General features: G+C 45.0%; 2 protein-coding genes across 4 annotated transcripts; one reads left to right on the top strand and one right to left on the bottom strand.

Annotated features, from left to right (window-relative positions):
- Window positions 1-1,753: 1,753 nt before the first annotated feature.
- Window positions 1,754-9,863, top strand: gnb3a (guanine nucleotide binding protein (G protein), beta polypeptide 3a). 2 transcript variants are annotated; one of them, XM_052065265.1, is made up of 9 exons: window positions 1,754-2,290; window positions 5,035-5,130; window positions 6,241-6,386; window positions 6,469-6,532; window positions 7,917-8,079; window positions 8,162-8,228; window positions 8,307-8,508; window positions 8,571-8,787; window positions 8,875-9,863. In XM_052065265.1, exons 2-9 carry the CDS (start codon window positions 5,074-5,076, stop codon window positions 8,979-8,981), a joined length of 1,023 nt encoding a protein of 340 aa, XP_051921225.1. In that variant the 5' UTR covers window positions 1,754-2,290; window positions 5,035-5,073; the 3' UTR covers window positions 8,982-9,863. The 2 variants fall into 2 exon arrangements, with proteins under 2 accessions (XP_051921225.1, XP_051921224.1); XM_052065264.1 differs by lacking the exon at window positions 1,754-2,290 and adding an exon at window positions 2,691-4,178 and having other exon boundaries at window positions 4,275-5,130.
- Window positions 9,750-13,280, bottom strand: cdca3 (cell division cycle associated 3). Of its 2 annotated transcripts, none has more exons than XM_052065241.1 (6): window positions 13,160-13,280; window positions 12,313-12,478; window positions 11,886-11,994; window positions 10,755-11,552; window positions 10,587-10,636; window positions 9,750-10,005 (listed from the first exon to the last, which is right to left on the bottom strand). In XM_052065241.1, exons 2-6 carry the CDS (start codon window positions 12,442-12,444, stop codon window positions 9,913-9,915), a joined length of 1,182 nt encoding a protein of 393 aa, XP_051921201.1. In that variant the 5' UTR covers window positions 12,445-12,478; window positions 13,160-13,280; the 3' UTR covers window positions 9,750-9,912. The 2 variants fall into 2 exon arrangements, with proteins under 2 accessions (XP_051921201.1, XP_051921202.1); XM_052065242.1 differs by having other exon boundaries at window positions 12,313-12,494; window positions 13,160-13,255.
- Window positions 13,281-13,302: the final 22 nt, after the last annotated feature.

Here is a 13,302-nt window from a genome sequence, read left to right as displayed (position 1 = left end):
TGAATGGATTTAGGAAAATATATATCTAAAGAAAAGCATTTAACAGGGTCTTTAATCTCATCTCAGCAAAATGTTTATGGTTGAAATAAAGGACTACTGCGGTTTGGTGCATAAGTACCAAAAGATGCAAGCTAGGTTTAAACTGTCCATTAGTTACACGATGGCAAGTGGCAGCAGGCAAATGGCGAAAAGATTACAAAAAAGAAAAAACAGACATGATGAGGGAGTCCGTGAGGGAGGATAGAAATAGAGAGATTACCGGTAATCTCTCCGTAAATGAGTGCACTTGTTTATGAAGGTTAAAAAGTCTCCCATTTAGAATATGGAATCGTAATCCATCCAGAGACGGTTTAATCATTCGGCGGAGTGACGCTCCCCCAGCCCCCCCCCCCCCCCCCCCCGCCCCCTCATGCCACCCCACTCCACCCCAGACTCAAGTGCTGTTTATGTCCCCACAATACACCCTTTAACACTCTCACCTCTCAGCCCCCCGACCCCACCCCACCCCATCCCTGTGTTCCAACCCCCCCACCCCCACCACTACTTGTGCAGAATTAGGTCAGCGTGCATCTTTAATGGAGGCGGGCAGTCTGAACCCGGCATGACCAAAAACATGTGCATTCATCCCCCGTTAGGCGGGTGTCACACAGGGCGTCGTGTCACGTAATTCGACAAGCTTCAGGAAATTCATGTGACGCCATCTCATTATATATTTTACGACAAAGTAGAAATTACATAAGGCCTCATTGCGAAATTGGAATCGGCTCCATCATGTGAATTGGGCTTGGTGTGACGCTGTGTGAAGACGAAAAAAAACACAATCATGGAGAAAAGACTCGTATCAGGCAACAATTTAAAATGTAATACAATCTCAATTAATTAATTCATTCATTCATTCATTCATCTTCCGAACCGCTTGATCCTCACTAGGGTCGCGGGGGGTGCTGGAGCCTATCCCAGCTGTCTTCGGGCAGTAGGCGGGGGACACCCTGAATCGGTTGCCAGCCCATCGCAGGGCACACAGACGAACAACCATTCGCACTCATACTCACACCTAGGGACAATTTAGAGCGTTCAATCAGCCTGCCATGCATATTTTTGGAATGTGGGAGGAAACCGGAGCACCCGGAGAAAACCCACGCAGGCCCGGGGAGAACATGCAAACTCCACACAGGGAGGCCGGAGCTGGAATCGAACCCGGTACCTCTGCACTGTGAAGCCGACGTGCTAACCACTGGACTACCGGGCCATAATTAATTCAGATTTAGAAAAAAATAAAATAAAGGTTACCATGAATGACAAGATATTGTAGAAAAACTGACAAATACTATCATGAAATTGCATTCCGAATGGACACAACACTTTTTTAAATGTTTTTTGATGTTAAAAAAAGTAATTGGAATATAATGAACAAACTACAGTGGCGCGCCTCGAGCTCAATTCCTTCGGTGACCACGCTCGTAACCAAAAACATTTGTCTCTCAAAATACCATTTCTTCTTAATGATTAATTTTCTGCGTGGCGAGGCGCGTTACCTTGACACCGTATATATATATATATATATATATATATATATATATATATACACACACACACACACTGTATATGTCTAGAGACACACACACTTTTTTTAAATCGCTCTCTTGCAAAATGACAAAAATGGAGTTGGTCTACTCTTGTTCACAGCAGCTCATATCAACCCGCTCTTCCGGTTTGGTCAAGTTCGGCCCGGCTGTCACTCGGGGGAACTTTCAGGATTAGTGCCGACTGCACCATAAAAAGTCAAAGAGCCAGAGCCTCTTATTTTCCTTCTTCTCCCCCTCCCCTCCATTATTTCCAGCCCTGGATTCACCCATCGCTCGTGTCTTGTGACCTCTTTGCTGCAAGCACCCTGAGCGCCTTCTTTGGTCTGCCCACTTTGTCTCCTCTCGCTTTTTGTCAGCACCCCCCCCACCACCACCAACACTTCCACCACCACCACCACCACCAGCAGCAGCAGCATCCAGCTCTCACTGTCCATCGCTGGGTTTATCCCCTCATCCCTGATCTCCCTTCATCCCTGAAATCCTCATCTGTTCCTCACAGGACAGAACAGGACAGGACAGGAGAGGAGTGAGGGACTGGCCAAGGGGAGCATCAGGCCTGTTGCAAAAGTGAATGGAAAGTGAAGTGCTGTGACGATCAGCGGCTGACTGACTGCTACACCAGTGTGATTACATTTTAGTCTCTTTTTTTTTTCTTTTTTTTTTTTTAAGGCATCTGGAACATTCCAAGAGGAGTCTCCAAACCGGTGAGGCCCATTTTTGTGTTTGGTTAGGTGTAAGTTAGTTTCAAAAAGTATAAATATAAATTAAAACTATTGGAAAAACATGGGTTATCGGTGTTGAATACTGGAATATTAATATTATTGTACCAAATGAAATTACATTTTAGGATTGAATGAAAGAAATATTATATATGTGTGTGTGTGTGTGTGTCTATATAATTATCAAAATTAATTTGCAGATGCGATATTTTTGGGATATATTGTGCACCCCCAATATACGTATATGTATGCATACATATGACACTGTATGTACTGTATATGCACACACATATTGTTTACAAATACATATCTCCAATATGGCTTACTTTCAAACAATTACAAGATGAAAATTTAAATCTAAACACTGGCACAAATTGGCTGCCTTTATTTTTGATTTTATTGAATTGACTTTTACTGATGATAATTTGGTCAACGTGTATCAGAGGTCCGTTCGCTGGTCACTGCAAATGGAATGAAGTCGGGCGTAGGGCCCCCAACTCCCGATTCATTTCATCATCGAGTGATCTGATGATTATTTTGTCGATGAATCGAATTGACAAAAGCATTTTCACGTCTTTCCTTTTATCCAAAAACGGGACGAGATTTCAATTTGACAGTTAGTGAAAATGCACAAGCAAGAAAAAAAAAATGGTAAAACCAAGAATCAAAATTCACCGAGCACGATTTTCACTCGTGTGTCAGACAACTCATCTCGCTCACCCCCACTCTCAAACCCCATCACGCCCCCCCCCATCCCCATTGGTGTCATCCCCTCCCTCCCGTCTCTTATCCACATGCAAAGAGCAGTCAGTAATCGGATGAGAGCAGATTTGATTCAAAAAGCCCCCCCCCCCACCCCTTTAAAAATCTCCACCGATGACACGATTTAAAACTCACTCTATCGACTCCCCTTTTCGACCCGACCGCCACCCGTGAGTGATGGCTAATGCGCTTCACCTTCGAGCACAAGCCATCCTGTGCCAGCAGCCATTTTATTACATGAAACAACGACAGTCCGAGACTTTTACGCCTGGAATAACGCATGAAAACAGCCACCCATCAATCGTCGCTGTCATTTCCATTTTAACAGCCTCATTCTTCCACGACCGGCTCTCCAGATGGCTCAAAAAAAAAAAAAAAAACCATGACAGACAAAACTTGCCCTTGGCCTCCTCTCCATTTCACTTTAGACAAATGAGAGGCAAATCCGTCAGCTCGTGTGTCGTCTGATTCAAATCGTGAGAGAAAGTGCAAGTGGAAACTGATGACCAGATATCGAAGCAATTTTCTCCAATGAAATGAATAGACGGGCGGGTCGGGTGTTCGAGTGGTTAGCGCGTCGACCTCACAGTGCAGAGGTCGTGGGTTCGATCCCGGCTCCGGCATCCCTGTGTGGAGTTTGCATGTTCTCCTTGGGTTTTCTCTGGGTACTCTGGTTTCCTCCCACAGTCCAAAAACATGCATGGCAGGTTGATAGAACGCTCTAAATTGTCCCCCCACCTAAATGCCCGAAGACAGCTGGGATAGGCTCCGCCCCCCCCCCCCCCCCCGCGACCCTTGTGAGGATAAAGCGGATCGAAAAATGGATGGATGAAATGAATTGACGCGACATGAATCCAGACTCTCAGAAGAACAACACAATTCATTTAAGGACGTTTTTAAAATCAAGAATTTAGCACCGCACTGGATGGTAAAATATGAAAGAGAACGGAAAGAAATAAACTGGTTGTGTCAAGTGGAATGACTGGATGCAAGTGTTTCTGTGTTGGAAGTGTGCCTTTAAGGGGTGTGGCCTAGGCAGTGACATCAGGAGCCAGTGACTCTGCGTGTGAGCGTCTGGGCGTGAGCTGTGGTCGACAGCAGCTCTTTACAAGTCATTTGACATTTTGTTCTTGTTTGCACATTCTCTTCTGGGGACGTTTCAGAGCTTGTTTGGAGAAATACAGCAAACTCTATTTTGAACAATGAGATGATTTATTTATTTATTTTGTACAAGCTAAGCTGAAGAAAATCTTTCAATCAAAAATAGGGGGTGGAGGGGTGTTACAAAAATACAATCAGAATTTGTATTTTTGTAAACCCCGCCTCCAAAGAAAGAAGAAAAAATTGTTTTAAAGCCCAAGTGTAATTTTGGCTCCAAAATGGCGCTCCAGGGTGACATTTCTCCCACTCAATGATTTTGTCCATTAGACGATGAACTGGCTCTTTTAATCATGAAATGACCAAATTCAATTACAATCAACAATTTGGATGCTTGAACACACACACACACACACACACACACACGCACACACACACAAACCTCTCGTTCCCTCCCAATACTTGCACGTGATGACATTCTGACAGGACGTACTGGTTTGTGTGTACATACAGGGCGAATCATCTGAAAAGCAAATAGCTTTACTGTTAAGGGCTCGCTCGAATATTCATACACTCCTGCATGAGCTCGAGGGATGTGTGCGTGAGAGGGTGTGAGGGGGTGGGGGGGACTGTGTGCGCGTGCGCCCCCAGTTTCCGTGTGTTTAATGAAGTTTGCAAAGCAGACGAGAGCCCAGTTTGACTTGCAAAAACGTTACTCCCCGGCGAAGCCGCAGCCTGCCGCAGGTCAAGCTCGGCGTTGGGGGTTTTCGGCACACCACCGGACGGAAGCGTGTGATTGTTATACTCGGGCGCAGATACTGAACTGTGTTGTCTTTTCTTGACGGGGGCTGTGTGGGGGGCCTTCTCAGCTCTCCCACCGTCGCTGACCGTGCCTGCCGAGCATCGCCATGGGTGAAATGGAGCAATTGCGAAAGGAGGCAGACAGCCTCAAGGACCAGATTACCGTGAGTACGCTCTATGTTATCACTGAGTCGTCTATTAAATAAAAAGAAAAGTAACAACGGAGTCGCTCTTGTTCATTTCTAAACAATTCTCGTCATTTAAATATATATAAATCATGGCAATAGAAATCATTTGTTCCAAGTTCACACTGTCCCCCAAAATTGCAGTTACTGAAGAAGTGATTGAAGTCACGCAAGTGTAAAAAATGAGCCTGAACATTGTCAAATTAAACTTAAATGGAAGTTTCGTCCATTCATCTTTCAAAATATATTGCCCGACGTCTTATTTAGCGGATGGGTCCTTCAAAGATTTTGTGCATCTTGTTATAGAGCGACATGGTCACTGGATTTCGTTTGGTAGGAACTTGCCAAAATCTGTTTTTGAAGGACTACGGGAAATTCTCAAAACGACCCTTAAATGGCTTCTTCGAAACAGAACGATTGACTTCGTGTGTCTTGTCAGGAAGGGTTTCTTGAGAATTTTTTGTTGTTCTACACATAGACATGCTAATTGAATTTCATTTTGTTCATTGAAATTTTTTGCAGGTGTAATTTTTCACTCCCCAAAATTTGCTTTTGGAGAAACCAGGCAGGCCAAAATGCCCCTAAAACAGCGGACCTTCAAGTCTTTTCAGACATGGCTTCTGCAGATTTTTGTGGGTCTACTCATGATAGATATTGCCACCAAATTTGATGTTGGAAAGAGAAACTGGCTTTGGGGGCTGATATATCTGTAGGACAAGTCTATTAAAAAATCCATGGAATGGCAAAAGTCAAGTTAAAATGGCCACTTCAAAACAAAATGGCAGACTTCCCTGTGTATTTTTGGGCATGGCCTATTCAGACTTTTTTGTGGGACGACTAATGTTCATCACATCTCATGTTGCTGACAGAAACTATCTTCAGAGGCTTTTATTCTTCTTTTTTCCATCGTGAGTTTGCCTTTGAAGAGCCCATGGAAATACCGAATGTCCCCTCAAAACGGCCATTTGAAAACAACATGGCAGACTTGAGCTTGGAATATCACGATTTGAGCTGAAATCTCACAAGGTTTGACTTTTAGGACCCATTTTCTAGATGAATTTACCACTGTACTCCTTCCCTTCCACTTAGGCGGCGCGTAAGTCCATGCAGGATACAACCCTGCAGGAGGCCGTGGCCAGCATCAACGTGGTGGGCCGCGTCCAAATGAAGACCAGGAAAACACTGAGGGGCCACCTCGCCAAGATCTACGCAATGCATTGGTCCACTGACTCCAAGTAGGTCTTTTAAAAGACTGCCTTTTTTTTCTTCGAAAGATTATGTAAGAAATGGAAAGATTTGGTATTCACATGCCCGCAGGCTGTGCGTGAGTGCCTCACAAGATGGGAAGCTCATCGTGTGGGACAGCATCACAACCAACAAGGTGAGACGGAGTAGTAAGGAGTTACACACCTTTGCTCGCCATTTGGTTCTCTGTGGGCTGATGAGGGAAGGGTTCAGTGTTTGCCAAGTGGATGGCGAGCAGGTTTTTCCTCTTCTAAACATACGCCTGTGGGGAACAAAAATGTCAGGAAGGTGGACTGCTCTTTCTGTTAAGAGTAATTCTTTTTTAACTTAAAAAAAAAAACACATGCAGGTCTGAGCAACATTGAGATTGATCCACAACTGGAAATGGTTGCATCAAATCCTATGTGAAGTCTTTTGGTTGAGTCGTTGCACCCCTCCCCCAAATAAATAAATAACATAAAATTAAAAAAATAATAACATCTCTCCACATTTAATACTACAAATAATTTACATGTATTTTGGGGGGATTTGTATTACAGGATTTTTGAGGCCTTCCGATTTTATATTCAATGTTAATTTTTTTCTGTATTATTTATACTGTAATAGTTTTTGACTATTTTTAAAGTATTCATCGTCATGCTTACACATATTTTAATATAATCTTAATAAATGTAAAACTGCGCAACAGTGTTGTAAATCCGGACCAATGTTAGCTTTCTCTCAGGAGTAGAGGCTAGCTTAATTAGCGAGCTGTTACTGCTGACCAAGAGGACAAATTTACTTCCGTAAAGATGTCAAATAAAATTGGAAATATGTAAAGAAAAAAAACTTATTCTCTTATTTTGATCACTTACACAACAGGATTGCAGGAGGGAGAGGGAGACATTCAACCGAGGCAAACCATATTTATCAAAATGTGGAGAAATAAAAGAGAGGACTTACCTTTGCTCGACCTATTCTTTTGGGAAACGGATGATGGAAAGTCCTGCGTACCGTGTGTTTCACTGCTTTCTTCTTCTTCTTCTTCTTCTGCTTCTTCTTCTACAATGCTAAAAACGTTATGTTTAAGTGGATTGCGTACACATGGGACACATTCATGTTCCATGAATAATTCTTATTTAAATTAGTTTGTTTACTAAAATAAATGTTCCCATGGTTACAACAGACAGCAATGAAACAAATAATCTATATTTTGAAGATTAAAATGTAACTGTTTCATTTGAGATTTAATTTTGTCATTTGGGATGGCGGGACCACAGAAAACGATCATTTTTGGACGTATTTGATATTTTTTAAACTAATTTCAAACATTTTTTTCCTCTTAGTTTTTTTTAAAGATTTGGTCACGGCCCGTGACTCACGGCACAGTTAGATATACTCAGAAGCGGCATGTTTTGTATGCGGATTAATTAAAATTTGATGGGACGAGAAATATTCTCCAATTTTCGCAATGACCTTCGAACACATCATGGTGATAGTAAACTCAGCCTCCATGAGTGGATGTGTATTCCTCCCGACAGGTGAACGCCATCCCCCTCAAATCATCTTGGGTGATGACGTGCGCCTACGCCCCATCGGGGAACCTGGTGGCGTGCGGGGGCCTGGACAACATGTGCTCCATCTACAACCTCAAGGGCAAGGACGGCAATGTCAAAGTCATGCGCGAGTTGGCGGCGCACACAGGCGAGCGGGAACCAAAGTTTCTCCTCTGCAGCGTTTGTCAAGTTTTGTTTTAATTGCAAAGTCGCCCTCGTTATCGTTGCAGGTTACCTGTCATGCTGCCGTTTCCTCAGCGACAGCGAGATCATCACCAGCTCTGGAGACTGCACTTGGTAAGTCGCCTTTAGTACATTTGATAAGGCGCACGTGGACTTTCCTGATTTCCGTCATGGTGGCGGTCTTGATTTCAGCGTGCTATGGGACATTGAGACCGGCACCCAGAAGACCATCTTCGCAGGCCACCAGGGAGATTGCATGTCCTTGGCCGTCTCCCCGGACTTCAAGTTCTTCATCTCAGGCGCGTGCGACTTCACGGCCAAGCTGTGGGACATCCGCGAGGGCAACTGCAGACAAACCTTCGGTGGCCACGAGAGCGACCTGAACGCCATCGGGGTAAGAACACTCGGTGATAAGAACTGTCGATTTGTCGTGTCCTTCACCAATCTCCTCCGCAGTTCTTCCCCAACGGCAACGCGGTCATCACGGGCTCCGACGACGCCACCTGTAAGCTGTACGACCTGAGGGCCGACCAGGAGCTCATCACCTACCAGGACTCCAGCATCATGTGCGGCGTCACCTCGCTGGCGCCCTCCCTGTCGGGACGCCTCATCCTGGCCGGATACGACGACTTCAACGTCAACATTTGGGACGCGCTCAAAGCCGAGAGAGCGGGTGAGTTGGACAGTGTGACGTTCGTATGCGAACCCCACCACAAAACAAATGTTATTGATTTTTTTTTTTTTTTTCAATTTTCTCCAGGAGTGCTGGCCGGCCACGACAACCGAGTGAGCTGCATCGGCGTCTCCTCCGACGGAATGGCGTGCTGCACGGGATCGTGGGACAGCTTTCTCAAGATTTGGAACTGAGGGCTCACAGTCGGCTTTGGGATCTATTTGGGGGGGTGGGGGGGGTTTGCCCGGAGGGTCGCTGTATTTATTTGTGCCAATTTTTAAAAGTTGGGTTTGCTAATGTGAATGAATATTCCTCTCTAGTTCATTATTACGTACTGTAGTGATCCGGCACACTTGGCCGCTGCGGTCGAGCGGTCGCCCGACGGAAGCACGCTGGATGGTCATCGGTCATGTAAGGGTGGATTGTATGCCGTGTTTTATATCAAGCAAACTTTTTTTTTTGGTTGTTAGTTTTTTTTTCCGTCACAGGCTTACGTTGACTCGCTTTTCTAAATAGAATCGAACGCCCTGCTTTAGAGGTTTTTGTGTTTGTGTTGACATTATCTTGTTTCTAACCCCTTCATAAAAACGCGATAGACAGCCGACAGATGGGACAACAAAAGGTGGTTCACGAAGCACTTCCAAACAACAACCCATTTGTCTCAGGATCTACGAATGAATGCCATTCGTGTGCACCCGAGCACTACTTTGTGGAATTAGTGAGAGAGTAAATACTAGTCGACCATTTCCTCCGTCAGGCAAAAGTCTAGAAAGGTACAGTAGTTTACAGGTTGCCAGGTTTTCTTATTCGGGTTTCACCACATCAGGAAATGTTTCGCATAGCTTTCTAAACGGACTGTCAAATAAAAAAAAAAATGGGATTCTATTTGTTTTCTGTGATCATTTTACAGGATGCTGTGTCACATTTTTTTTAAAAAGAACACTCTCAGAGGCAAAAACAAATGCATAGCAGTTAATTTTATTCAAAATTTTTAGAACTGACAAAACGGGACAAGAAAAACAATACACGGTGGTCGTAAAAGGCAGGAAAAAAGTACAAGCTGTGCACATAAAAACTTGACATAAAGGGGCTTTTAAAAATAAGAATAATTTACAAATTTGCACATCATCGATTCTCATTGTTCAGAGACGCGGCCAAAAGTCTGCGGTCCAGCTGGACGGGCCGAGGCTTCTCTGGGGTGGAAGTTTTGAGCTTCATCTGCAATAAAAAGCATTTGGATTTATTTTAAAATAAACATTTTTTTGCTTTTGACGAGTCGCAGGGACGGATGGTTGCAGAGTTACTAATGGAGCCGATGAAGGTAGTCGAATGATCGATATTGTGTAATGCTAGTTAGCCGTTAGACAGCGGAGTCAGATGGCTCAATATCGCACGCGCACACACACAAACACACAAAATGGCTAGCTAGAGCGAAGCATGGATCAATAGAAGCAGAGAGAGAGAGACATGGCTCGAGAACTTTACAAGTGGCCATCAGGGAACTCGAGCTTAAGAAGCTAGCCAACTACAAATACGGCGCCATCGCGAGGTCGCTTTAGCTGAGGAGCAGAAGAAGCATATCCAATAGCTAAAGTACTAAAACTGATGGCCCGGGGGTATAAAATGGCAGCTGTAGTTAGAATTTGATAACTATAGCAAGAGATGAATGGTAAAAATCAAGATATGATGATAGATAGGGAGCCGCAGCAGCTCATAGTGGCAGGCTGCTAGCGTAGCATAATTAGCCAAAAGGTAGCTAGAGGCGGAAACATTAGCAATTGTGAGTGTGAATGAAATACCTGAGGTTGTACCCTGTGAGAGTTGAGGATCTGTAGCGGGGAGCGGCCATCTGTAAAGAAAAAAAAAGAAAAAAACATGCACCAAATGCAAATTAAGTCACATTCACCACTCAATCAAGAAAATGGCGGTCGACACACACACACACACACACGCACGCACGCACGCACCTTTCTGCTTTTGTTTCCCAGAGTTCCCTTTGTTTTCATCGTTGACATTCTTAACCACCACGGACACTGCGAGAGGCGAGGCCCCCCCTTTGGAACCTTGCACCGCCCTGGCTCTGAGCCCAGTGGCCCCAAAGCCTTTACCCAGCCACTGCGGCTTGAAGACCACCTGACTCGGACTTCGGATGTCCAGTGTGAGGCGGTGGGCACCGGTGGGAAGCTGCGAGCCGGGCGCCCGGGAAGCCTCCTTCGGGACTTCTTTGGCGTCTTCCTGCAGTTGTACAGGCGGGTCCGAGGAGACCAGGGTGGGCTCCGGCGTGACATCGGGAAGGCCACGGAGGTGATCGGCACCGCCGTTTAGCGACGCCGTTACCGCAGCGACGCCGCTGCCGTCCCGATGCACCTCGGCGAGGATCTGGGAGGCGGGCGCTCCCTCGTGACAGGTGATGAGGCTCATGCTCAGCCTCTTGTGGAGCGGAGACTCCCGGGCCTCCTCCGCCTCTTCCAAGCTGGCGCCGTCCGTTTCGATGTCCACCTCCACCTGGGGCTCCTCCAGCAGCACAAAGGGGCTGCAGGAACCGTCCTCGCTTTGAACAGGCACGTCCAGGAAGTTGACGTGCTCGGCCAAGGCGCCGAAGAGGCGCGGCCTCTGAGGAGTCAGGAGAGGCTCCGTGGACCCCAGCTCCTCGCTCTTGAGGGCGTCGCGATTCTCTTGTGCGGGGCCGCCACTTGGGGGGAGTTTGCCCTCGGCCTCCACGTGCAACAACATACCCAGGCGCCGAGCAAAGCTGCCCACTTTGGCTGCAAACGGCAAGTGATATTTATCGATTAATGGGTTGAGCAAAATTAAAGGGTGCCCAATTCTGATTTAATCTGGATAACAGGTCATATGAAGTTACATTTGTCATACAAAACAACAAAAGAGACGGTACGGTTTTATGAAATGTAGTTCTATATATACACACAGTACTTTGTTTCACTTGGGACTATACATTTTTGTTTTCGCTCCATTGTTACAGTTGAATTGAGTGTGTTGTATGTGAGCCAGCAAGCGAATGACATGGGAGCCAGGGCCTGGGAGTTTGCATGCAAGTACGTGGCCTTGGAGTTGCAAACGCAGCTATAAATAAATACCTCTCATGACTTCTCGGACAGGCGTGCGGGCAATGCCCACGGTGGGTGAGCGGGGATCTCTCTCCAAGGGACACTCATTGGTCACATCATTCATTTTATTCCCACCAACCTAAGGGGAATAAAAACGGTCCCGTGTTTATATATATACATTTTTTTCTTTTTTTTTTAACTCAAGTAAATATTTTGTCTGTACTGTATTCCAAAGGTATATTATGTCATAATATAATATGACATAACATAGGTAAGTTATGTCATGTTGCCACACCCCCACAGTAGACCATTGGCAGCTTGGCACTTTTGTTCCCTAAATATACCCAATGTCAAACATTGACATGAACACCACAGTACATATCAAACCATGATTTGATTCCAACCATAAATAGAATTTGGCCCAAGTTTGAGCCTAATCCCGTGGCTCATACGGTACCTGGATGGGTGTGCGATCAATGGCCACCGATGGGGAGCGTGGATCGTTGAGCTGGGCGACCCGGGAGTTCTTGACGGGGGCTTGTGGTTTGTCTGCAGCACTCTCGGTAATCTTGCTCTCATTGGCTCCCATCCTTAGTTTTTATTTTTATTGGTTTAAGTCAAACCTGGACAACCACAAGACTGATGAATGGGGTGACAATAATCAATCACACGAAATTTTCATTTGAAAATATCCCTTCATTTTAAGTGTATTCATCGCATAGTTGGGTTTAAAGAAGGAGACGGGCCTAATTACGGCTTAATTTTGACATTAAATTACAATATTGAAAGCATTCACTTTAAGGACTATTTTAATCGCGTTTCAAGCATTGTCACGGATACTTTTCAAGCTTTACCACAACAGCTGTAACGCATTTTAACTTCAATTAATTTGTCTTGAAAAGACAACAAATAGGAGAGATCCTAACGTGTGCAAAGTTAGGTTTTATACACTGGTTCGTGCTCTCGACACAACATTTCTTGTTGTGAAATTATTTTCAAGCCCTTTATTCGTGGCAATAGTTGGCGTAAACGCAATGCAATCAATTACGTGTAACATAAATGACTTTGGGTGTACGTTTGTAGCGTCAACTCGCAACGTCAAGTGCGAATAACCGTGTGCAAATAGCTCGTAAACAAGCTAGTTGTGCTAATGTGACTTCTCATTTCGCTCGCAGCGCAGCGACGACAACTTCCTCTTTCTACGTTATGTATTGTCGAATTTGTCGTGCATTAAGGTAGACTTTAAAGTGCGCAGCGCTTCAATAAAACCACGGAGACAGCAGCGGATGGATTTTCAAGCTTACCTTTACAAGCAGCCAGAGTCGACGCAATTTTCACACGTTAGTCGAAAGACTTGAACTAAAGCAACAAACAACCGAGGCAACTTTCTTTACATTTAAATGGCGCGGTAGGGCACATGCTTTTTTTGAATAAGCCAATCAGCGCG

The sequence above is a fragment of the Hippocampus zosterae genome, chromosome 5 (assembly GCF_025434085.1).
Source record: "Hippocampus zosterae strain Florida chromosome 5, ASM2543408v3, whole genome shotgun sequence".
NCBI lineage: Eukaryota > Metazoa > Chordata > Actinopteri > Syngnathiformes > Syngnathidae > Hippocampus > Hippocampus zosterae.
This window is presented reverse-complemented; position numbering and strand designations above follow the sequence as displayed.

Bases quoted from the DNA above. Each gene is read 5' to 3' on its own strand.
- gnb3a (XM_052065265.1), top strand. From the start codon at position 5,074: ATGGGTGAAATGGAGCAATTGCGAAAGGAGGCAGACAGCCTCAAGGAC. The intron at 5,131-6,240 runs GTGAGTACGCTC...CCTTCCACTTAG, and splicing joins GCCTCAAGGACCAGATTACC to GCGGCGCGTAAGTCCATGCA. The intron at 6,387-6,468 runs GTAGGTCTTTTA...ACATGCCCGCAG, and splicing joins CATTGGTCCACTGACTCCAA to GCTGTGCGTGAGTGCCTCAC.
- cdca3 (XM_052065241.1), bottom strand. From the start codon at position 12,444: ATGGGAGCCAATGAGAGCAAGATTACCGAGAGTGCTGCAGACAAACCA. The intron at 11,995-12,312 runs GTACCGTATGAG...TATTCCCCTTAG, and splicing joins TTGATCGCACACCCATCCAG to GTTGGTGGGAATAAAATGAA. The intron at 11,553-11,885 runs GTATTTATTTAT...TGCCGTTTGCAG, and splicing joins TGTCCGAGAAGTCATGAGAG to CCAAAGTGGGCAGCTTTGCT.